Here is a 22,081-nt window from a genome sequence, read left to right as displayed (position 1 = left end):
CAGATCCTAAAGGGAGAGGGCTTGCATGGCGACAGGACAAGATCTTGGACCTCCTAACACAGTGGGGAACAATGTGCATGGGTGAGGGACGAAAACAAGCTGTGTGAAAGAAAGTTGCTCGAAAAGCTGCTGTATCGGCTGAACAAGTACTGTTCCTTATCGCAAGAGGTACTGCAGTGTGAAAGGGATTTTAGAAATCGGGACAGAAGTACTACCTTGTTAATCCGTTACTCTAGCACTATTAGTCTCATGTGTGAAAGCAGCCAAACACATGCTTCTCCTTGGCACTACTTAAAGATGATACACAGGTGGTTGATGGGAGCATATTTAGAACACTGGGCAAATGGACTTACCAGTTGCTCCTGATCTTTTGAATCGAAAAAGCTAACTTGCTCGTTGGAACTGAAGTAGGATTTTCTGGCTCAAAGGTTGTCCATACTGTTCCTCAGTTACAACAGTAGCAGAAAATACACTGCTGTAACAGCCAAGTAAAATGAGAAACTAGCCATTCTCTGTTGATAAAACTAGTCAGTATAGCAAAAAGGTCACTCATGTTCTGTATTACAACAAAGAAACAAACATTTCAAGGCTTTAGTTAATTTGGATTCTAAAAATAACTGAAGAATATTTAAAGCAGCTATGGAGTTAGTAGCGCAAGCTATTCATAACTCACGGGACAAATCTCTCCCCATTCCCTTAACAGGCCACATTAAGAATCATGTTTCATTGATTCAGATAGTTGAGCAGCTTCAACAATCTATCTGAGCAGTAAGATCAGCTCCACACATACCCACAGCAAAGAATGAAGCACCAGGGACAAGGAGAAGCCATCTAATAAATTTCAAACATTTAATGGAACATAGCTGGCTTAACTAGCCAGTCTGGAACCAAGTTAGGACATTTTAAGTGCAACTTGCTTCTTACCAAAACTTCTTAGGCAAAACTGCAACCAAATCAACAGAACATTAGATAGGTCTCAGAAAAATATTTAATCTCCACAGTATAATCTTCTTGAATATCATCTTTAGTGGATTTGGTAGCACAACTTTACAATACTTAACACAATGCATATGGTACAGAATAATTTGGGGCATATTTATTAACTGTCTGCTTGGCTCTCCTGGTCACACCATGGAGCTATTACATGATCCTCCTTTGTAAATTAACATTCCTTTGGGAAGCAAATATGGGAGTTTTCCATTAGTGTATTCTTCCCACTACAGACACAATCATCAATGCAAATGGGCACAATTTCAAAAGAAAACAATTTCAAGCAATTTAATTTTTGTACACTATTTACATGACCAAATAAATTCCACCACTACCCCAAGGCTGGGATAGGTGAAAGACAAAGTTGTTATAGAACTGACCCTGATCCAGAGAAAAGTAGTTGCATCTAATGGACTTCAATGGAACTTAGGCACAACCCATTTACTCTGGATTACAGCCAGTGATCACAAGCCACTACTAGGGTCATCTTTTCTGTACAATTTTCCTGCTTCTATGAAGGAAGACTGTGATCTCACATTCATTTCAATGACAGGAGAAGTCCCATTTGGATTGCACCTACCCTCAACACCTCTCAGAGCTTCCTAAGTCAAACTCTGGGAAGGGGAAGGGGACCCAAACACCGGAATCCAGATGTTGAGACCACACTGTTTCATGTATTCTAGCTCCTACTGACTTTCTTTGATTCCCTGAACAATGACTTCTGCTTCATTCACATGAAGCAGCATTCACTAAACTAAAGGGGAAGCAGTCTCTTAAAATGAAAGTTTCAATGCAAAAAAAGAAAAAGAAGTTAGGAAAATTCACTGGCAGAAACATATTAGCCTTATTTTTTAAAAAAATGTTGCCATACAATTTGGATAATCTGATTGGAGTTTTTGCATTAAAGTGCTCTGAAAGAGTTCCTGTGGCTATAAAATCTGTGTTAACTGCTGAATTCCAGCAATCAGCTGGAATGTGAACCATTAGGAAGCTTATTCTCTTCCATGCCTCTGGACAGCCTGCTAATCTAAAAGGATGGGAGAACAACACACAAGCAGGCTCACTTTCTTTGCTGGTTAGGAGATTTCAGCCACCAGATATTTCAACTCCAGTTTTTGCTTTCTTTGCTTTTATAATCTGGCTCCCATTTTTGGGAACAGAGGAGTCTTCAGGTTGCTGGGTGGGTCTGTGATCTCTTGGTCAGAAGCATGAGCTCCTCCACATGATTTAAAACACTTTGGACTATTTAGGAGGGGAAAAGTTTGCAAATTAATTCACTGTATAAAATACAGTATAGCTGAACTTGGCTCCAGAAAGCCCTTGCAAACCATTTTAATCTGTACAACTGGTAATAAAAATCACCAGCAACCATATATATATATTTAGATATATTTTTAAAAAAATAAAGAAAGGAACATTTGTTTAAAAGTCTAAACACTAGATATATAAATAGCTTCTTTAGAATGAAGTGATGTGACCTAAGAAAGTCCTGGTGGCCTCGAAGGATTATAGCAGCATGGTGGCTGGCTTCTCAAGAAACCTCTTGAACTCAGCAAGCCACTGGGCACCAACTGCTCCGTCCACAACGCGGTGGTCACAGCTAAGCGTAACAGACATCATGCTGGCCACGTCAAACCTGGGGAGGAAAAAAAACATTTCAAATGCTCAACACCCTCTGCAAACTAATCAATGGAAGAAGAAATGTGTTTGGTATTTTTGTTAAAAAAATGGAATGTAACAAACCAAGATTCAGAAGCCAGGGAGGGGCAAAGTGGCATCAGAGGGGCTGTGGGGTGGGCATACAGATTGTGCATATCCTGGCTTAATAATTAGCATGAATACTGTCATTGTCAGGAGGCCACTTTTAGTATTTTTTTCTTAACAAAATTTGGATTATTCCTGGCTTCAGGACTATATTGGCCCACTTTACACAGAATGTTAAGCCATAGTTTAAAATAAACTATGTTTTAACAGAAAGAAGCACTTTGCTCCCCCTATGGCTCCTGACTGCATCTCAGTGGAGAAAACAAGCCAGAGTCTTGTGAACCTGGGCTTGTGTTTGGGTTCCCCAAGCCACAAGAAGTAAGCCAAGGACAAGACTTGGCTTCCGCTCATACTTTGGTTTGGAGAGAAATAAACTATGACCCTGGATTCATATGTCACACTAGGCAATATTACCCTGGCTTGTTTCCCTCACCACATGGCACAGCCAGGAGCATGGGAGGAACAAAGTGCTTGCATGCATTAACATGGCATGTAAAGCAGGCCACAGACATTCCCTTGCGCGTTACCTCTTTCAGGTAGGTACTTAAAAAAAAAAACTTACCCCTTTTCATTATCTGCTGGAATCAGCCTTTTCTCAGAGGCACCAACTGCCAAAATACAAGCCTGTGGTGGATTGATTATCGCAGAGAAATTCTTAATGCCATACATTCCTAAATTTGAGACTGTAAAAGTTCCTCCCTGTAAGGAAACGAATACATTAATGCTGTTTGACAAATCATCGTGCATGATGTGTTGTCAGCTGTAGAACAGAAAAGGATCAGTTTGCCAAACTACCATCACCACTACAAAACATTTTTCCCATCTCTTCAAAAAACCAGAGTTCAGTCGCAACTTTAGAAATCCCTCCTGCTCCATGTTTCTCACCTGAAATTCATGCGGCTGTAACTTGCCTTCGCGAGCTTTGGTTGCTAACGTTACAACATCTTTGTTAATGGAAGCTAATCCCTTTATGTGCGCATTGAATACTATTGGAGTTATAAGCCCTGCTGGAGTACTGACTGCAACACTTACATCGACTACGTGATTCCTGGAAGACATAAAAAAGGGCGAGTGTCTATATGAACCTAGCAAGATTGAAAAGAAATTCAGAACTGACAAGAAATTGGAAGGCATTTTTCACAATCTAATTGTTGCTGCCTTCTACAATAAGCCAACCTCAATCTAATTGCACAAAATGGTGTCAAAACAGCAGCCTCTACATTCCATTTTGGCCAGAAACTTCAGCATGGTTATGAATAAGTTTATTGGCTAACTTAAGACCATTTACTTACTGTCTAATGACTGTGTCCAACCAAGAGGAATTTGCTTCAGGCACCTTTGCACAAGCCAGCGCTGAAGCCTTAATAATGAAGTCATTGACTGAAAGTTTAGTGTCCTGTGGCATCTCCTGCAAAGACAAAACAGAAAATGGAAATGCTTGCAAAACTGCTCATCTGCCAGAGTCAGACTGAAAAAGGACCGATTCTCATATCAGTGTTTCCCACATAATGACAATGAATGTCAGAAATTGCTACCCAAGGTCAGCTATCACAGAAGAAGCCACCTTATTACATTAACTAAAATGCACAGAAACCAGCACACAAGCAAGAACAGGCCAAGTGTCTAATACAGCCATGTCAGGAAAGCCACATAACTCAGTTCAAATGGTCTCCCCACCTTCAGTTTTCAAACTGAATTGCACTTTGTGTACGCTGCACTTCTCATAAGCCACATTTCTAGAATGTATGGTGTTCATTCCAATTCAGTAACAGGATTTAATTCCAGGACACTGCAACGTCCCACTGCTTCTGTCCTAATTATGTTGTATCTCTCAGGGGAGATACCCTTCGACAGAACTACCGCCAAATTAGTCATCTTTCCCTTATAGCCTTCAATCTCACGTTACATATTCTGCGATCTTCATTGGGAATGCACACCTATGGGAAACTAGAGGGATGGATGTGAACTTCTACACTGCGGGAATGCCTATGGATGGCAGGCAGGGTCCATATTACGTTAAAACTTCTACTTTACTACAAAAGGAAAACTCCAGGAAACATCAAATTATGAGAAAGCAGCCACCAGTCTGCCACATCACAAACCCCCACGCAGCAAGTTACCTGGTTGAGTTCCTTTCTTAGCACCAATATTTCTCCCATGTCTACATCAACAGAGAGATAGTAGTGAGGTATTGTTTGTTTAGACTGCATCAGACGCTGGGCAATCACCTGCAGGCAAAGCCAGTAGGAGAAGGCATTCAGACACAACAGATGCCGCTGAGGGTTAAGGCCACACCGAAACTGGGCGGCCTATGCTTGGTGGGATTTTTTTTAATGCACCACACAAAGCCATCCCCTCCTGACTATCAGTCAAGAGTGACTTCTTTCTCTTCCTCCAACTCCCTCCTCAAAGCCCACCTTTCCTGTGAAACCTTTGGCCTTAATCCCCTTGTCCTCACCCACAACTGGAACAAAGACCAAGTATATGCTTTTGCTCCCATTGAGCCCATATTACCTCACCTTCCCCCATTCTCTCCTTCCTTCCCCCATCAAAATTGTGGGTTGAACCCAATTTAGGGCCAAGTAAGTGCCCTGTCAGCACAAGAATTTCTGCTTGCGCAATGGGACTCTCCCTCCCCCCCCCCAAAAAAAAATCTGCTCTAGGGATTCCCCAGCAGATTTGGGGAGGGAGCAGAGTGTATGTGGGAAGAAAGTCCCATTGCACAAGCAGAAATCCTTACACTGACAGGACACTTAGCAGTACAGTGGATACAACCCTGTGATAAGCTTCTCAGGGTAGGGTTCACTTTTTTCATTCCTTATGTTACTCTAAAACACATATATACCAATATACCACCCGTGGCATGCTGGCATTTGGAAACCATATGTGCTAAAACTCGTGTTTCGTGAACCGCTGCCAACACTTGACATCAGGAACCACTTAGGACCAGCCTTCACCCAAGCCCCTATGTTTTAATTATGCTCAACAAGAGACATGGGCTATTAACACTCTCTCTAAAGGAGGACTGGCGATGGCTTACCTTGCGAATATTGCTGATTGGAACATCTGTGAAGACACCTGTGGGAAGGGTGGCGGCAGCTGCTGCTGCAGGCGCAGCCAGGGGAGCTGCTTCTACTGCCTGGGGCTGCATGCAGAGAAACTTTTCTGTTACAATGATTGTGAAGAATGGAACCGAAGGATTGTTGGGCAGATGGGAGGAAGGGCTCATTTTTTCCAACTGATGAGTTTTAAGGTGTTGCCGTTATTGCACATATAAAAGGTAAGAGCTTTGACCCCTGCTACCTTCCCATTCCCTTATTTTCTCCCGTCTACAGAACCCAGCTTCAAATCCTTATGCTTGTTCCATCAGACTAATTTGCAGCCCATTTGTGTTTATGAAATCAACATTTTCATCAAAAGGGGCTTGGTGCAGTTGGCGGAGAAGAATCAGAAAGGCAAGGGAGCTTTGGAAATCAGAGCTCCAACACAAAGGGAAGACCAAAAGGCAGTGTAAAAAGCCCTGGAGCAGTGGTGGGGAAGATACTTGTGGGTGTATCCATGCACAGACACCTAGAATGTACTCCAAGGCATTGTCTCACACATCCCAGGGCTGAAACAAGGGCACTTATGTCAGGTTCTGATATTAAGCCCTGGCTCAGATAATGTATTGGAAACAGTCCTCAGTAAAGGTTTGTCAAATGGGTATATAACTTTGATGCAACCAAGGCAGAAGTAACAGGATGTTGCATTATCTGTGTGCTACTCACCGGGGCAACCTTTGATGGCACAAATGACTCAATATCTTTCTTTGTTATCCGTCCGTCTGGTCCTGTGCCTGGTGGAGACACAGAAGAGGGAAAGCATTTCAAGCAAGAGCTAACCAAGTGAACCAGAAAGTATGATTGCAAAAGCATGCTGGGGAAGGTCACTCACCTTTCACCTGTGAAAGATCAATTCCTCTCTCTGCTGCCAGTTTCTTTGCCAGAGGACTGACTACTATCCTCCCTTTATGTGCAGGAGCCTTGGCTGACAGAGGGGCTGCCAGCTGAGATGGAGAAGGAGTAGCTGCCACTGCCGCCTTGACAGAAAGGATAAAGCCAAGTGATTAGCTAGATGCTAGCTCATGGAAGCTTTTGGTAATTCCCCAACCTGAGCTCAACTATTCTGTGTAGATGGATGTGTGTTGGGCATGGGGACAGTGCAGGCCACTCAGGTACAGTACATAGCACCACAGTGGAATTGTGCTAGCATAGGCGTGACCGCCAAGAGCACAGAGTCCTAATGGGAGCTGGCCAAGGAGTCCATCTTCCTTGGAAGAGGCACAAAAGATAGAGGACTGTATGGAATGGAATAAACACATTGGTCAGGAAGAGGGCTAAATAGTCTCAGTGACTCACAAAAAGCTTCTCAAGAACAGTGTTCAGCGGGCAGCTAGGAAAGGTTTCTCTCTATGCTGACTGGCAGTCCCTTCCCTTGGAAGTATTTGAAAAGAGACATCACACTGGTAAGCAGATTGCAGAAACAATCCTGTCTCTCCTCTGTGAGGATTGACTCAAGGAGGTAATTTCTAGTGATACAAGTGATCCTCCTGTGTAAGAGAAGCAAAAGTCTAAAGAATCTGGCCTCAAACTGATCAACTTGGGCCTCCCAATACTTCTGTTTCCCATCAGCGATACCCCTAAGAAGGTTGCACTTACAGGACTTGGTGGTAGTGGCGGCAGTGGTGGCATTGGAGGCTTGACATCTGCCACTCCAGAACCCCTATAGTCTGCAAATGCTGGAATGTCAGACTCCTTCTCCACAATGATGCACAGTGGGGTTCCCAATGGCACATCTCTTGTGCCTTCCGCCACCAAGATTTTTGCCAAATAACCTTCTTCTTGCACTTCAAAGCCTTAAGAGAAGAGAGAGAAATTGTTCAGGGAACCAGCAATAACTGAGACCAATATTGAAGAAGCCATAATCCCATTACAGAGAGAAAGAAATTCCAGCAGACATGCTAATTTTGTATTGCTTACAAAATAAAATAGCAATTTATAGCAAATCTGGGAGATGTAGTCCACAGAAGCAATATTAACTGAGGAGAGATCTTCACATAATAAAAGGAAAAGTCTGGAGCACCTTTTTGCAGAGCTGCAGTGGGATAGGGTAATGTTTTAGATTGCTTGGTTTCTGCAGTATCAGTGCTTTGGGAGGGGTGAGAGAGCGAAGAGAAGTCACCTTGTCTGGTTTACCTATTCTTTATGAAATGTGAATGGCACAGCATCCTCCAAAATAGGGGTATGGAACCTGCAGCCTTCCAGATGTTGCTGGACTACAATTCCCACCAGCCCTGACCATTGGCCATGCTGCCTATGGATGATAGGAGTTGGAATCCAACCATTTTTTTGAAGGGCTACAGGCTCCTCGCCCTTGCACCAAAACTCTATTATAAATTTAGGATTTAGAAACTTCTCACCTATCGTAGCTTTGTCTGTCTCAATTTCTGCCAACAGGTCTCCTTCGCTCAGCTTTTCACCAAGCTTCTTTTCCCATCTCTGAACTGTGCCCATCGTCATTGTAGGCGAGAGGGCAGGGAGAAGAATCTGGGGAAACAGAGTGCAACATCCTTCGTTAGCAGATCTCTTAAAATCAAGCAGCAACATTCCCCAACCCAGAAGGCAAGGTCCACAAGCTGTTACGGTTCTGATCTGCCATCCTTATACAATACTTGATTTGAAGGAGAGAAGCTGAAGGCATAACTGCACCCCAAAGAGTAAGCCAAATAGCCATTCCTCCTCCTCCTACAGCACTGTAGGGGATAAGGCAGAGGGACATTCCTACCCACATGAATGGCAACCAGAGAAACTCCCTCACCCTCTAGCACTCTGCTTGTTAGCTAGCCAACCAGGGTGTATGTTTTCTCTTGGCAGGGAGCAAAGTCAACCAGCTAATACTACTAGTCGTCCCCACCCTCATGTGCCAATTTGACAGAAGGACAGAATTTGTTTTATCCTCCATTTCCAAAGCAAGTTCTGCTCCTCCTGCTATAGCAAATGAGGCTACTGGCTTGCACTGATTTTGCAATGCAATGAGGAATGGGAATAAAGTTTGAAAGCACAGAAAAATAAACTGTAAAGAATACAAACAGAGAGAGAAATATTAATTGGGGCCTGTGCCATACCTGCATGTGGGGAGGATAGGAGCTGCCTGGAGCCTGAGCAGAGGGCTGAGCTGCTGGTGTGGGGGAAGCCGCTGCTGGAGGAGGAGGAGGAGGAGGAGGCGGCACTGAGGCTGGTGGGGCAGTTGCTGAAGAATCCGAAGTGTAATTCTTAAAGGCATCGATAAGCTCAGGTCTAGGAGGAGGCAGGAAGGAGCCTTGAGCGAGTACAAGGAGATGACATACCTAAAGATATAAATGCAGCCACCCAGGCGGCCCCACAGCGCTGCCGATTAACATCTGCATGCCCCAACAACACACCCAAGCATGCAGCTGTAAAGAACACAGAAGAGACATGACCTACCGAAAGGACTTTCAAGCCAAGTAAGGCGAACGGGAGAAAGAGCAGAGGACTGGGTTTGAAAAGAGAGACGCAAGGCTTAATTTGAGCCGGGGTACATCCCTAGACCCTGCTCCAGTGTAGAGGAACATGGACTAGAAAAGCACCTCTTTCAGACCACTGAATGGCAAGCAGCCTCCACACATCTTAAAGGTTCCCCAGTTAGATTTTAACCCTTGGATTTCTTGTTTTAGATGTTTTAGCATTGCAGAGGTTGAGACTCAGAAGAAGGTTAACCAATACAACATAATAGAGAGATCCAGAAAAGGTTTTGCTGCTGAAGAGGGTTTGGAGGAGGGATATAATCTGAAATGAGCAAAAGATGGCCAGAAAAAGAGAAGATTTGGGAAGCTATACTAGAAAATGGGAGTAATTTGGCAGAGGTGGGGCAGAGGAGGGGAGGGGAGGGGAGAGAAGTGAAGAAAACTAGAGCAGACATTAGGAAAGCAAGAGAATTCTACAAAGATGTTCCCAGCTCTACTCACTTGTCCACAGTGATGCATATTACCGCTCCTATGGGAACATCCCGTGTTCCTTCTGGCACCAGGATCTTGGCCAGGTAACATTCTTCTATGCTCTCAAACCCCACAGTAGCTTTGTCGGTCTCCACCTTCACACATACACAGCAATGTTGTTACAGTAAAGAACTATCCTATTTAATTGAGCTGCATCTCATCAACTTCATATTACCGATAAGAACCATCTGAACCTTTTTAAAGATACCAGTGCATATCAATTCCCACCTCCCTTTCAATCACAAATGGTCAGGATAAAGTATCGGATAATGGAGACTGTCATTCCTTCAGGATGTTGCTAGGAAGTCAATTGTCAAAGCTTGCTCAGAAACCACTGAATGCAAATGGTGTTAGTGACACCATTTTGCCCCAAATCCAGAGCAAGCCTGTCCACCTGATTGGTATGAAAGGTTACTGACCAGCCAGTTATGCCAATTTCAAGGTACCTCTGCTATCAGATCCCCCTCATTGATCTTGTCCCCTTCTTTCTTCTCCCAGCGTGCAATAGTCCCCATTTGCATTGTGGGAGACAGAGCCGGCAAAGGCACCTACAAAGAAACAGATTGTTATGAGTAGCAACATCCCATTTTGGGAGTATCAATGTCAATAGGACTTCCCTCTCAGTTCCCAAGCCCCTGACTACATATCCCCTTCTGAAAAGAAGCAGCCTGAATTTTATTTTTTTGGGGGGGGGGGTCCAGTTACCGGACTAATAGCCTACCTGTCATTATAAGACCCCAGGACAGGTAACGATCAATCAAAATACAAAATCAGTCAACGAAACATTAGAAAACAGAGAGCACAAATCAGTTTAAAAAACACACTCAAGCTGTCTAAATTTCCGTATAGGCTAGCTGTCTTGAATATTCAAAGGGCTACAGGATGCCTTTATTAAGAGGGCAGAGACATAATTCTTATAGGGAAACAGACAAGAGTCCCAAGGCACTAGTCACAGCCCACCCCATACTAAAGAAGAAAGGCCTAGATTGTGGGTCCTTACATCAGCCTTGTAAATAAGCTCATAAAAGTTACAAGCCTGCAAAAGCAAAAAAATTATTAGCCTGCTGAGAGGCTAGTATCCTGCATTTCCATGCTGGTCACAGAGGCTAAAAGCAGAGTGTAAGAACATAAGCGCCTTGCCTACTCAGATCAAAGGCCTCTCTACTCCAGCATTCTCATAATGGCCAAGAAGATGCCTCTGGGAGGCCCACAAGCCCAACAGGTCTCTCCTCAGTTGCGATTCCCCAACAACTGGTGCTCAGTGCCTCTGATACTGGAGGTAATAAAACCATCATAGCTAACAGCCACTGGTTGCCTTGTCCTCCATGAATTTTTCTAATCCCACCCTTTAATGCCATCACTACATCTTGCAGCAGCAAATTCCGTAGTTTAATTCGTCTGAAACTTCCAATGCTCCACTTCATTGGATGACCTCAGGTTCGAGTGTTATGAGAGGAGAAAAGCTGCTTTCTCCACACATACATACATAATTTTATACACCTCAGGGGTGTAGTTGTCTGGGGTCTGAGAGGGTCTTAGACCTTTACTTTTTTGGGAGCCAGGTCTGAGCAGGGTCCCTATGGCTCCAGCATCCTAAGAGCTAATCAGCATGATAGAGCAGTATGTTAGCCACTGAGAAGAGTCCCAATGAGTGTCAATTGCAAGCAAGCCTTTATTGGTTCATATTTTAAAAAACCAAGACAAGCTGTGGGGACTGAGAATTCTGTAATTGCAGAAAAGACAGTGAATCCTGATGACAGCATTCTACCTATATCACCAAGCAGTTGTTAACAGCAGGAGATAAACACTGAATTCAGTAACTTAATATCTCAAGCAATATCTCTGACAGCGAGAAAGCACAATCAAATGGTGACAGTGAAAGAGAAGCAGAAAGCAATATTCAAGACTGGCCAGATTATTTTATAATCTTAGAAGGTTGTATAATCTTAGAAAGGGGCGTGTTTGTGACCATAATAAAGGAACCCTGCACTTCTGAATTTGCCATACTACTGTCTATCATGTCTCCTTTTACTCACCTTTTTTTCTAATCTTTTTTTAAAAACCCAACCCAAATGTTGCAATATTTCCTCATAGGGGGGTTGCTTCACCCCCATGATCATTTTGGTTGATCTTTTCCAGCTTTACAGTATCCTTTTTCAGGTGCAACCAGAGCAGAACACAGTATTTCAAGTGTGGTTGCACCATAGATTTGTGCAAAGATATTATGATATCAGTTTTATTTTCAATCTCTTTTGTAATGATCCCTAACACGGAATTCAACTATTTCACAGCTGCTACACACTGCACTGACATTTTCATCAACCTATCCACCATGACCCCAAGATCTTTTTGCCAGTTCAAATCCCATTAGTGTATATGTAACATTAAGGGGTTTTTTTGGGGGGGGGGCTTGCCCCAGTGTGCACCACTTTCCACCTGCTTACATTAAACTGCATTTGCCATTTTAACGCCCATTCACCCAGTTTGGATAGCCTCTTTTGGAGCTCCTTGCAATCCCCTTTTTGCTTTCACCGCCTTGAACCATTTGCTGTTATCAGCAAACCTGAGCTCAAGCCCAGCCTGCGAGGCTTCCCTTTCAGGGCTTCTGCTTTGCCACTGAGACTACAGGATGCTGGACTGGGAGCGGACCCCTCTTCGGCCTGGCCCAGCAGCCGGGCGCTTCTTACGACCTTTCTCCCTGCGTGCAAAGCAAGCGCCCCGTCGTCCACCTGCAGCCCTCCCAAAAGTGGGGGGGGACTCCCTTCCATCCCCCACTCCCATTTGGGGCGGGTCTCCCAGCCCCCGAAACGAGGGAGAGGTGTGCGAGGAGCCCCCCCACTCACCTTCTGGTGGGACGGGAAGGTGCACCAGTGCCGGGCGGGCTGGGGCGCGGCCGGCCCTCCCCGGAGCAGCAGGAGCGGCGGCGTCTTCCCCCCGTGGGCCCCCCATGAGGCGAGGCCGCCGCCAATGCCAAGGGCCCTCCAGGTCCGGCTCCGTCGCGGGACCTCCGCGCCCGGCGGCCGCAGGAGCCGGACCGTCCGCGGGGCCGCGCACTGCTGGGCCGCGCGCCGCGCTAGCACGCGCCACATCTCGGGCTCGCCTCACGCCGCGCCTCCCTCAAGAGAAGAAAAGGAGGAGGCCGAGGCGACCCAGACCCGCCAAGGGTCCCCCCACCCCGGATTCCGTCAGGCCGCGAGAGAGGAGAGCCCACTTGACCTCCCTCAGACTCCCCGGAGCGGGCAGCGCCGTAAAGCGAGGGAACCCTGCGCGCGACACTGTCGCAAAAAGAGGGCGGGAGGGCCGTGCAGCACGGGTGAGAGGGCGGAGCTGCCTCCCAGCTCTGGCCTAAGGCAACCTTTTGACGTCACGAGGGGCTGAGCGCGCTCTCTGTCTGAACCACGGATGGGTGGATGGATGATGGGTATGAGGCCTTACTAGTAGTAGTAGTAATGTTATTGCATCCGGAGCTGGTCCTATAATAATAATAATAATAATGTTTTTGTACCAGAGCTAGCCCTGCTCAGAATGGAGTCTTTGGAATTATTAGGCATGGACTGCGAAAAAGACAAATAATTGGGTGTTGGAACAAATTAAACCAGAACTATCACTAGGAGCTAAAATGATGAAACTGAGGTTATCATACTTTGGACACATCATGAGAAGACATGATTCATTAGAAAAGACCATAATGCTTGGAAAAACAAGAGGAAGGCCAAACAGGAGATGGATTGATTCCATAAAGGAAGCCACAGACCTGAACTTACAAGATCTGAACAGGGTGGTTTACGACAGATGCTCTTGGAGGTTGCTGACTCATAGGGTTGCCATAAGTCAAGGCACATAACAACTCTTGAGTGGAAGTTAGCTGGATTCATCCCATCATCAATTCCAGCCTTCTAGAGGGCACCAGGCTGCAGAAAGCTGGTCTATGCTCTTTTCAGCCTTTAAAACAAGGATTCCCAAGTCTTGTCAAAGTTAAAATACAAAATCCTGCATCAGATAAAAAGTGGGGAATCCCCCAAAGCAGCTGATTAAGGATTGAGCACACTCAGTGGGCACAGATTGCCAAATGCTGATAGGAAAGCATGTTTGCATGCACGCCGGCATGTATGTCTGTGTGTAGGAATTGGTTGGAGTGGCTGGAAATAGGAGCTGGGAACCCTACACATTACAACATTGTGTTGCAGGCCCTGCTTATAATAAGAGCATGAAAGCACAAAACAGAAAAATACATTTTTACTCTACTGAATTCACTGTTGTCTGCCCAATATATGTTTATATTATCCTGCCAGCAGCTCAGGCTTCTCACTTTTTACACACCCAACACCCCAGTGGTGTATCAGGCCTAGAGAGCCTGTGTGGTATAGTGGTTACAGAGTGTTCGACTAGGACCTGGGAGGCCAGGGTTTGAATCCCCACTCAGTCATGAAGCTCACCAGGTGAGCTTGGGCCAGTCACTACATCTCAGCCTAACATACCTCACAGGGTTGTTGTGGAGATTAAATAAGGAGGGAAAGAACCATGTCTGCCACCTTGAGCTCCTTGAAGAAAAGGTGGGGGATATAAATGGAACAAATAAACTAGCTCAAAGTCACCTATTTGAACCCAGCTCTCCAGTTCTACTCTGAAAACCCCTTGGCGCTTCCCCCACCCCCAAACTCACATCAAATACCATTAGTACAATGGCGCCAGTTCCTTGGATTCACTAATGCCACATCCAAGAGAGCAGCTGCAACACACCAACTACTTAGCAGCAGGTAGTAGGCAGACTCTCATTTCACAATTACTTGCAAAAGAACGAAGCAGTTTGCTTGGCTAGCGCATGTTTAGGGTGGAAACTGCAATTCTTCCCTTTGCCAAACTCTCCAGCTGCCCTCAAATCAGGGTGGAGGAAATGCCTGTACCTCGGCTGTCTGCCTTTATTCTCTCATCAGACTAAGGTGAAATGGAAAGACTGCCTTCAAGTCAATTCTGACTTATGGCAACCCTATGAATAGGGCTTTCATGGTAAGCAGTATTCAGAGGGGGTTTACCATTGCCTTCCTCTGAGGCTGAGAGGCAGTGACTGGCCCAAGGTCACCCAGTGAGCTTCATGGCTATGTGGGGACTTGAACCCTGGTCCAACACTCTAACCACTACACCACACTGGCTTTCATCAGACTAAGGTACCACTTCCTATTGTATCCTGTGTCTTTCCTCAAACACAACAGACACAGTACACATGCAGGAAACATGTTTATGATGTAATACCCAATGCACAAATGACTTTCGCCACACCCTGCCCCCCAAAAGCAAATCACGCTTTTGTTTGCAAACTCTTTATTGAAGGTTCTTCTTTTTCTTTTAAAGTCTTTGTCCACAAATCCAAAATATGTTCAACTGTTAAGAGCACACAAGACAAGCTTCAGGTCTCTCTTGGCCAGTCTGCAGGGGGATAGCAAGAGTAACCCTCCTTTTTAATAGTAATGATTGCAAACTTCAGCATTTCTATACAAAATAGAGTATTTTATACATGGGACTTGCTGCAAGAATATGAACCCAAAATGAGGAGTTTCAAAAAGAAGCAGAACAACTCGGGGGGCTGTATAAAAACCAGGCATAAAGGGGGGAAACAAACAAGAGGAGAATGTCTCCCTCCCTCCTTTTCAATTTCTAATACAACCTTCCCCACTGGTGCCCTCCAGATGTTTTGCACTACAACTCCTATCAGCCCCAATGGGAGTTGTAGTCCAAAACCTATAGAGACCACCAGATTAGGCATGGCCTCCAATTCCATGAATGATTCATTTCGTTCCAGACCTATTTTGTACCTTTCCACAGGAGCACTGTAAATAAAATGTGGGGCATATTTTATTTATTTATTATTTGATTCATATCCCACCCTTCCTCCCAGTAGGAGCCCAGGGCGGCAATATCTACACTACAAACCTATATAGGATTTAAACCAGATGTCACAGCTTCTGGGAAGCTTTGCGAGGGTGCTGAAAATCCATTGTTAAGAGATGCCTGGGCCTTTTCCTGTGGTTCCCTGCTGAGAGGGAGGGAGAGGGAGTAATGGCACTTAAGCCAGTTTTAGATCAGCAGTGTGGATTGATACACCTTTAGTGCAACTGCAGAAACAAAGTAAAGCCAGGGGTTTTAGATAAAGGGTACAACAGTGATAAGAAGGCATGGGGTTAATCTTAGGAAAATACAAGCTGCAACTTCAGGCTAAATGCTACAAGACCAGGGCTGAAATCCTGCACCCACTTTGGACAACTAAATCCCATTCAAGTCCATGGGATTAAAGCAGCCGAGAAGCATGTAGAATGGCAGCCAGCCAGACTCCTTAAGACTTTCCAGAGATGACAACCTCCTCCAAGTGTGATCTTTGCCCCCTCTCCCTACCACCACCACATTTCTGGCCAGGAGTCTATACAAAAAGGGAGAAATAATTCAATTAAAATGAAATAAGTTCTTGAGAAGTGAGTACATGTTCGACCTTAAAAATACATCTCTTGCTGGAAAACAAAAAAACAAAAGACAACTCCATGCTGTCTTTTCGCAATCTACCAAAATTCATGCAACAGAGAAATCAGTAAATTTCACACAAGGAAGAAAGTTTTTCTTTATCGGGGTGGGGACCCTGTTTCTCCCCCTTTACTAATAAATTCTCCTCCCCACCCCCAAAAGCCAGTTTTTGTAGATGCTGTTCTGAATGACAACAAAGATTGCCCTCTGAATGTTAACAGCAGACGCAGATCATAACAAGGGCAGGGTTTAGAAAGGCACTGCTGCTCTTTCGGTACCCTGAGGACACAGAGAAAACAAACACCACATAAAGCACAGTCTATACAAGAAGATAGCTGGCAAAATATAAAACCATTAGAAACTTGCCAATACCTTCATAATAAAATAAAGCTAGTATTGGCAGCCACTTGGGGGGGGTGGCATTAACAGGATGCTGTACAAAACATATTAGCCTCTAGAAAAATGGGTAAAGTACACTACAATGTACGTGTGGAAATATACAGGGGGATGGGCAGGGACTGCTTGCACTGGTATAAAAATATACACCGTCCTTGAACAACAACAATGCAAATGGATACAAAATAATTCCAAAAAATAGGAACAAGTTTACAAAAAGGACATGTTAAAATCTATAAAATGATAAAAGCCAAGTTTTCCTTCAAACTTTCAACCTCACATGGAAAAAGACACAGACAGGCTGACACACAGAGACATTTGTTCAGAGTGCTGGTGCATGCACCAAAGACATGGAGGCCTGCAGCCCAGTCTTCAACACACAGGGCTGTGCTGCGAAGAGGAGGAGGAGGAAGGGACACACACAAAAACACAGACTGGTGGAGGCAGCAATCTGAGGCAGCAGCTAGAGTGAAATTCCCGATTTTGCCGACCACCACCTGCTTTTCAGTTCAGTAATGCCACAGGTGCACTGACCAAGAGGCACTTCCTGCACTCCCAAGTTTGGTGTTTTAGAGCCTGACTGGAAACACAGAAAAGTCCATATCCAAGAAAACCTATCAAGTACCATGTTGCATGAAGCAGTACTGGCTGGGCTAAGCATGTAACAGCTCCATTCTGCTAGCTGGACTACTAGAAGACCAAATTTGGCTTGTAAAGAACAGATGCAAATAGCCAGTAGGTGGATCCCGAAAGAATGTGTAGGTGTTGTCCAAGGATTCTTCCATAAAACCTACACGGAATGGTTTGCTGCCCTTATCTTGCCATTACCATCTCTGTCCAACCTTTATTACACTATGGTATACAGGTTATTAATGGTGAGTGTGTTATGCTTAAAAGACAGTTCGTGCATCTGCCTGGCTCACAGTGCCTGCAGTGGCTAAGAGAACCAGTTAACTCATTCTCCACAAGCATAAGTCATCAGTTTTGCATGTCACTGCAAACCCCTTCTGTCTGGGGTAAGTAGTGGTGGGCAAAACTGCAGATTCTGCTCGGGACATACAAGGCAGGTAACCCCATTCATCATAAGCAAGGGCACCACCATGGACAGTAGGGGGAAAAAGTTGGCCTCCACAAGTAGGGTGGTTAGATGCAATTTTCAAACCAGGGATCAGAGAGGATAAGTGATGCCTTGGCCTCTTTCTGCAATCTTGAAGGTGGTTTCACAGTCACACGCTCCCACCAGAAAACCCATGATGAGATTCCCAAGAAACTGCACCCAGTGAAGGGTTCAATGTGCATTCTGCTGCCCAGCCACTGACTTCAAATATGTACCATTCCAACAGCAAATGGGGATCCCAGTTCCCTACAAGTCTCAGCATAGGCTGACTGGAAAAGAACTTAGCTAGTGGTGGAAGAAAAGCAGTGTCATGAATCCAACTTGAGCTGTGGAAGAACACAAAGCAGCCGCCCCCTCCAGGGACCCACCCTACATCCTCTTACTGTTCAGACTAGAAAGAGAGAATGAATGGACAGGACTGTCTTCTGCCACTCAACCTCTGGAGAAGCAAAGACGTGGACCTTTCTGTGGCCTTCTTTGCCGAAATGAAAGCAAGAGGGTGGCATGGCTATTGAAGAAAAGGGCAAAGAATCCTCCTCATCAATACTCCAAAACAAAGCAGCAATTGTTTCACGTCCCTCAGGAGTTCCAGGATAGGAAAGCAAAAACAAGAAATACAGAAGCAAATCCCCCTCCCCCACCCTGATGCTGCGAACCTGGTAACCTTTGATTTGGACCACAATCCAGCCCACGTGTCTTCCTCTAGAGAAAGTCCTGTTGGTTCCTGATACTGGCAGAGCTGAGAGGGCTTTGCTGCAGGAAAGCATATTGGGCACAGAGTCATTTGGTGTGACTGGCTGGCAAGAGTTTCTGATATGGAAAATGCAGCTGCAACTGCAATGCCTGCCTCCGGAGGACAGTTCCTAGTTCCAGCCATTCAGTGCAATGTTCCTTGTTCCTACAAGCTTCCAATGAAAATTCTCTGGCTCACTGACAGCAGTGGGAACAAGGGGCAGGGACGGACACATCATTAAGGCTGACAATGACTGAATAAAGAGAGGTGGATCCTTCCCCACACCACCAGACTTTTAAACAATGCAACATTTGGCCGTGGAACTCAAGCGCCTCTTCCTCCATGTTGTGGCAAAACATTATACCCGTCAATTTGCAGAGAAGTCGTTTCCTTTCTTTTGGCAGTCTGAGACAGATGCATCTCAGTTCAACACACTTTTTGGTCAGTATTGGCAAGCACAGCAGCCAGTGGAGGATCTTCAGGGTAAAAAAGAGTTCAGGTGTCTGATTAGTTCTCCCCATGGTCCTCTTCCACCCACGCCACAATCTTTCCCTCCCACCCAGGGATGATGTCGTCATCATGGAAGACCTACGGGAAAAGCAAAGTGAGAGAACTTGTTGTCAATGAAATGAGGGTATCTGCAACAGTTACCGTGCCAACAGCCCGAAGCCGGCAGCTCGCTTCAGTTCGGGGTGGGCTGAGGCATCTCCGTAAGCACCTCTCTGGAGGCATTTTGAGCTGCCAGGCTAAGCGAGGACGCTGCAATTAGGCGTCCCCAATTCAAGTTTTACCTCAACCACAGACTCTCCAGGTGACTTTAGGGCAGGGATGGGGAACCACAGGGCAAGGGGCCAAATGTGGCTGCCCCGGCTCTCTGTCTGGCCCTCAGCACTCTCCCCAGACCACTCCCTCAATGGGCTCGCTTGGCACCATCTTTGAGTGTTTTGGGCTGACTGGCATATGCCTTTGAACTCGGACAATGCCTCTTGCTTGCCTGGGTGAAGAATAGAGAGATGTAAGCATGTGAGTGTGTGTAGAGAGGTAAAATTCCTATTTGTTGTTCTGTCCACTTTTGCCTCTGGCCCCGCCCACTGCTGGCATGTGGCTGGAAGGCTGCCAGTCAAATGGTTGTACCAGTGAGCCCCAGCATGATGAAAATCTTTCCCTTCTGCAAGCTACAGAATGATTTGGCCATTGTAAGCTCAGAGGAATCCAGCAGCAACACAAGAGCATGATACATGGCAGCCTAAACTCTCTTAGCTGTTACAATTACATCACCCAAGCGGAGTGCTGCAAAAAACCTGTCCTTTCTGAGCCAAATCAAACAGGACAAGTTCCCAGAGCATCAGCACTCTATTGATTGGATAACACTCGACAGGTGGTTTGTCTGGAGACTTCCCTTTCAGCCTGAAGCTCTCGGAGGGCAGCTGCTGGATAGTCAGGCTGTTTTGATGCACATTCTGCAGGTGTGCCTTAAGGCTGGATTCTTTACTCACACCCATGCCCCTGGGCCATCTCTGACCTTTCTGCCCCTGGGCTTCCGCTCCATGGGCCAAGCTTGAGCATGCAGAGACGAAAAAGAGTCACTGCACAATGAAGGATGGGTGACACTTTCAAATTTGGTTTCTCTCTATTTCTCATTTTTCCAACCTTAAATTCAGTTGTCTGCATTTACACAGCAAATTGTGATTTTTTAAAATCCTCATGAAAATTCATTAGCATTTTAGTGCAAATTTCACCTAACAAAACATACTTTTGATGGCAGTTTTGACTAATATACACATTTTTGCAAGCAATTTCCATTAATACAATGCCTTTTTGTATGTTGTTTTCACTGATGTAAGTTTTTATGCTCACTTCCCCCTAATACATGGATGTTTGCACACATTCTTTGGTTGGAAAACTGCATGATAAAATTCAAAGTAGTATGAATTTTGAAGGATGGCTGTGCTACAGTTAGTTACATATTAGTCTGAGAAGTTCATAGTTTCTCAAAAAAGCCCAAACAAAATTAATTTCTCCCCTATTCCTATGATTCACTGCCAATTTGCAGCCCTGTATGTGTGGGTGATTCTTGCCACGCAATAACTGTGAAAGTAAGGACTTCCGGGAAGGGTGACTTCGCTTGTGCCTGCTTTTGAGATGGGCTCCCGGCTCAAAAGAAGCTTATTCAGATATAAATCAGTCAGAACATTTTTTTTTTTGACTGATGAAATTTCTCCCGGGCAGGGAGAAATGTAGAGATCAACCTCAAAAGCCTGTTTTTGTTGGGAGGACTGGATTTCATTAATTTATGAGAAAAGGTCCAGCCAGCAATGCCGGACGGACTTCCGAACAAGCTCTATCTGATTAATGCGATACGTTTATCTTTTCTTCAAAGAGAAAACGGACTAACAGGCAAGCACCCTTCTTTCTATTTTTTTTTTTACTTGGTTTAAATTGTTGCAGCAAAAAGAGATTTGTCAAATGAATCATCTTTAAAGAACTTCTGGGTGAGCTATAACTCTTCTCTGTTATTCACGAAATTAACAGCTTATCTCTGTTTCTATTGCAAAAAGCTGTCCTGGAAGTGCATTCTAAAGATATAAACAGAAGAGGGATTTCTATTCCGAGGAGAAAAAAATAAAAAATATGAACTTTGGAACATTATATTGTCTGGGACTATTCTCTTTTTGGTCTATTTTATTTTGACGAATCTGCTTCTTCACGACGCCACTAACTGTTTTGATGCTGGGAACTAAATTTGTTTTGTGTTCTTGAACATAGAGAGATAAGGCAGGCTGCTCTGTTTATACTGTGATGTCATCAAGCCTGGAATATTAACCCAATTGTTGCTGAAATAAGAAGTGGTTCTTCTTTATTTTTGTTTTGTTTTGTTTTCATGGTTTTAAAAATGGCAATCAAGAAAGTGGCTGAGAATCTGGAAGTAATTATGTTTCAGAAAATAATGGATGAGATTGAGATAACGAAACAAACCCTGCGACAGGGCAGTAAGGAGCTGAAAATTGAACTGAGCAAAATGACGCAGGAGCTTAAAGAAATAGGGGATCCTGTGAGAGAGGAGAATGAGATCAGAGATGAGAAAAGAAAAAATAAAGGGAAGATACAAGCCCTGGAGATTGGAACAAATGTGGAACTGGAAAAAGATCTGGAGTTTATGGATATTAGAAATAAAATCTACTGTTTGGAATTTAACGTTATCTCTGAAGAAATTAATGAAGATATTAGAGATAAAGTTATCAATGGCTTGGATAATTTTCTGGACTGGAATGACGTGATGGAGCTTGATATAGAGAAAATCTATGGAATTAACTGCAGCCATGTGACAATGGAAAAACTCTCAAGAGATGAGCCAGTGCATTTTGTAAAAAAGAAGAACAGAGATACGACTTTACAACAATATTTCAGCAACTTATTCAGATCGATGGCAAGAAAATATTTGGGATAGAGGAAATTCCCATCAGACTCTTATTATATGACTATGGCTATGACAGCAAGATTATTATGGAATACTGAT

At 44.6% G+C, this 22,081-nt stretch overlaps 2 protein-coding genes across 7 annotated transcripts in view; both read right to left on the bottom strand.

Moving 5' to 3' along the window:
- Positions 1–835: 835 nt before the first annotated feature.
- DLAT (dihydrolipoamide S-acetyltransferase) lies at positions 836–13,122 on the bottom strand. Its single transcript, XM_061592283.1, has 14 exons — positions 12,652–13,122; positions 10,255–10,356; positions 9,779–9,903; positions 8,918–9,089; positions 8,213–8,339; positions 7,452–7,648; positions 6,688–6,832; positions 6,522–6,589; positions 5,795–5,899; positions 4,875–4,982; positions 4,047–4,162; positions 3,640–3,802; positions 3,317–3,453; positions 836–2,626 (listed from the first exon to the last, which is right to left on the bottom strand). The coding sequence occupies exons 1-14, from the start codon at positions 12,895–12,897 to the stop codon at positions 2,497–2,499; spliced, it is 1,941 nt and encodes a 646-aa protein (XP_061448267.1). The 5' UTR covers positions 12,898–13,122; the 3' UTR covers positions 836–2,496.
- A 2,008-nt stretch (positions 13,123–15,130) lies between these two features.
- DIXDC1 (DIX domain containing 1) overlaps positions 15,131–22,081 on the bottom strand; it is an 85,400-nt gene continuing 78,449 nt past the window's right edge. For all 6 annotated transcript variants that reach the window (XM_061593432.1, XM_061593433.1, XM_061593431.1 and 3 more), the window contains one exon: positions 15,131–19,152. In XM_061593432.1, the coding sequence (XP_061449416.1) occupies positions 19,072–19,152 (81 nt within the window). In that variant the 3' untranslated portion in view covers positions 15,131–19,071. The remainder of the gene's footprint in view (positions 19,153–22,081) is intronic.

This window comes from Rhineura floridana, chromosome 12 (assembly GCF_030035675.1).
Source record: "Rhineura floridana isolate rRhiFlo1 chromosome 12, rRhiFlo1.hap2, whole genome shotgun sequence".
NCBI lineage: Eukaryota > Metazoa > Chordata > Lepidosauria > Squamata > Rhineuridae > Rhineura > Rhineura floridana.
Note: the sequence above shows the minus strand (reverse complement) of the source record. Positions and strands in the feature narration are given on the sequence as shown.

What these genes read in the sequence shown, in the direction of transcription:
- DLAT (XM_061592283.1), bottom strand. Translation starts at nt 12,897, where the DNA reads ATGTGGCGCGTGCTAGCGCGGCGCGCGGCCCAGCAGTGCGCGGCCCCG. An exon ending in AGGGGGATCTGATAGCAGAG is followed by an intron (nt 9,904 to 10,254) that starts GTACCTTGAAAT and finishes GTATGTGTGAAG; the next exon opens with GTGGAGACCGACAAAGCTAC. An exon ending in CGCCACTACCACCAAGTCCT is followed by an intron (nt 6,833 to 7,451) that starts GTAAGTGCAACC and finishes CTTTCTGTCAAG; the next exon opens with GCGGCAGTGGCAGCTACTCC.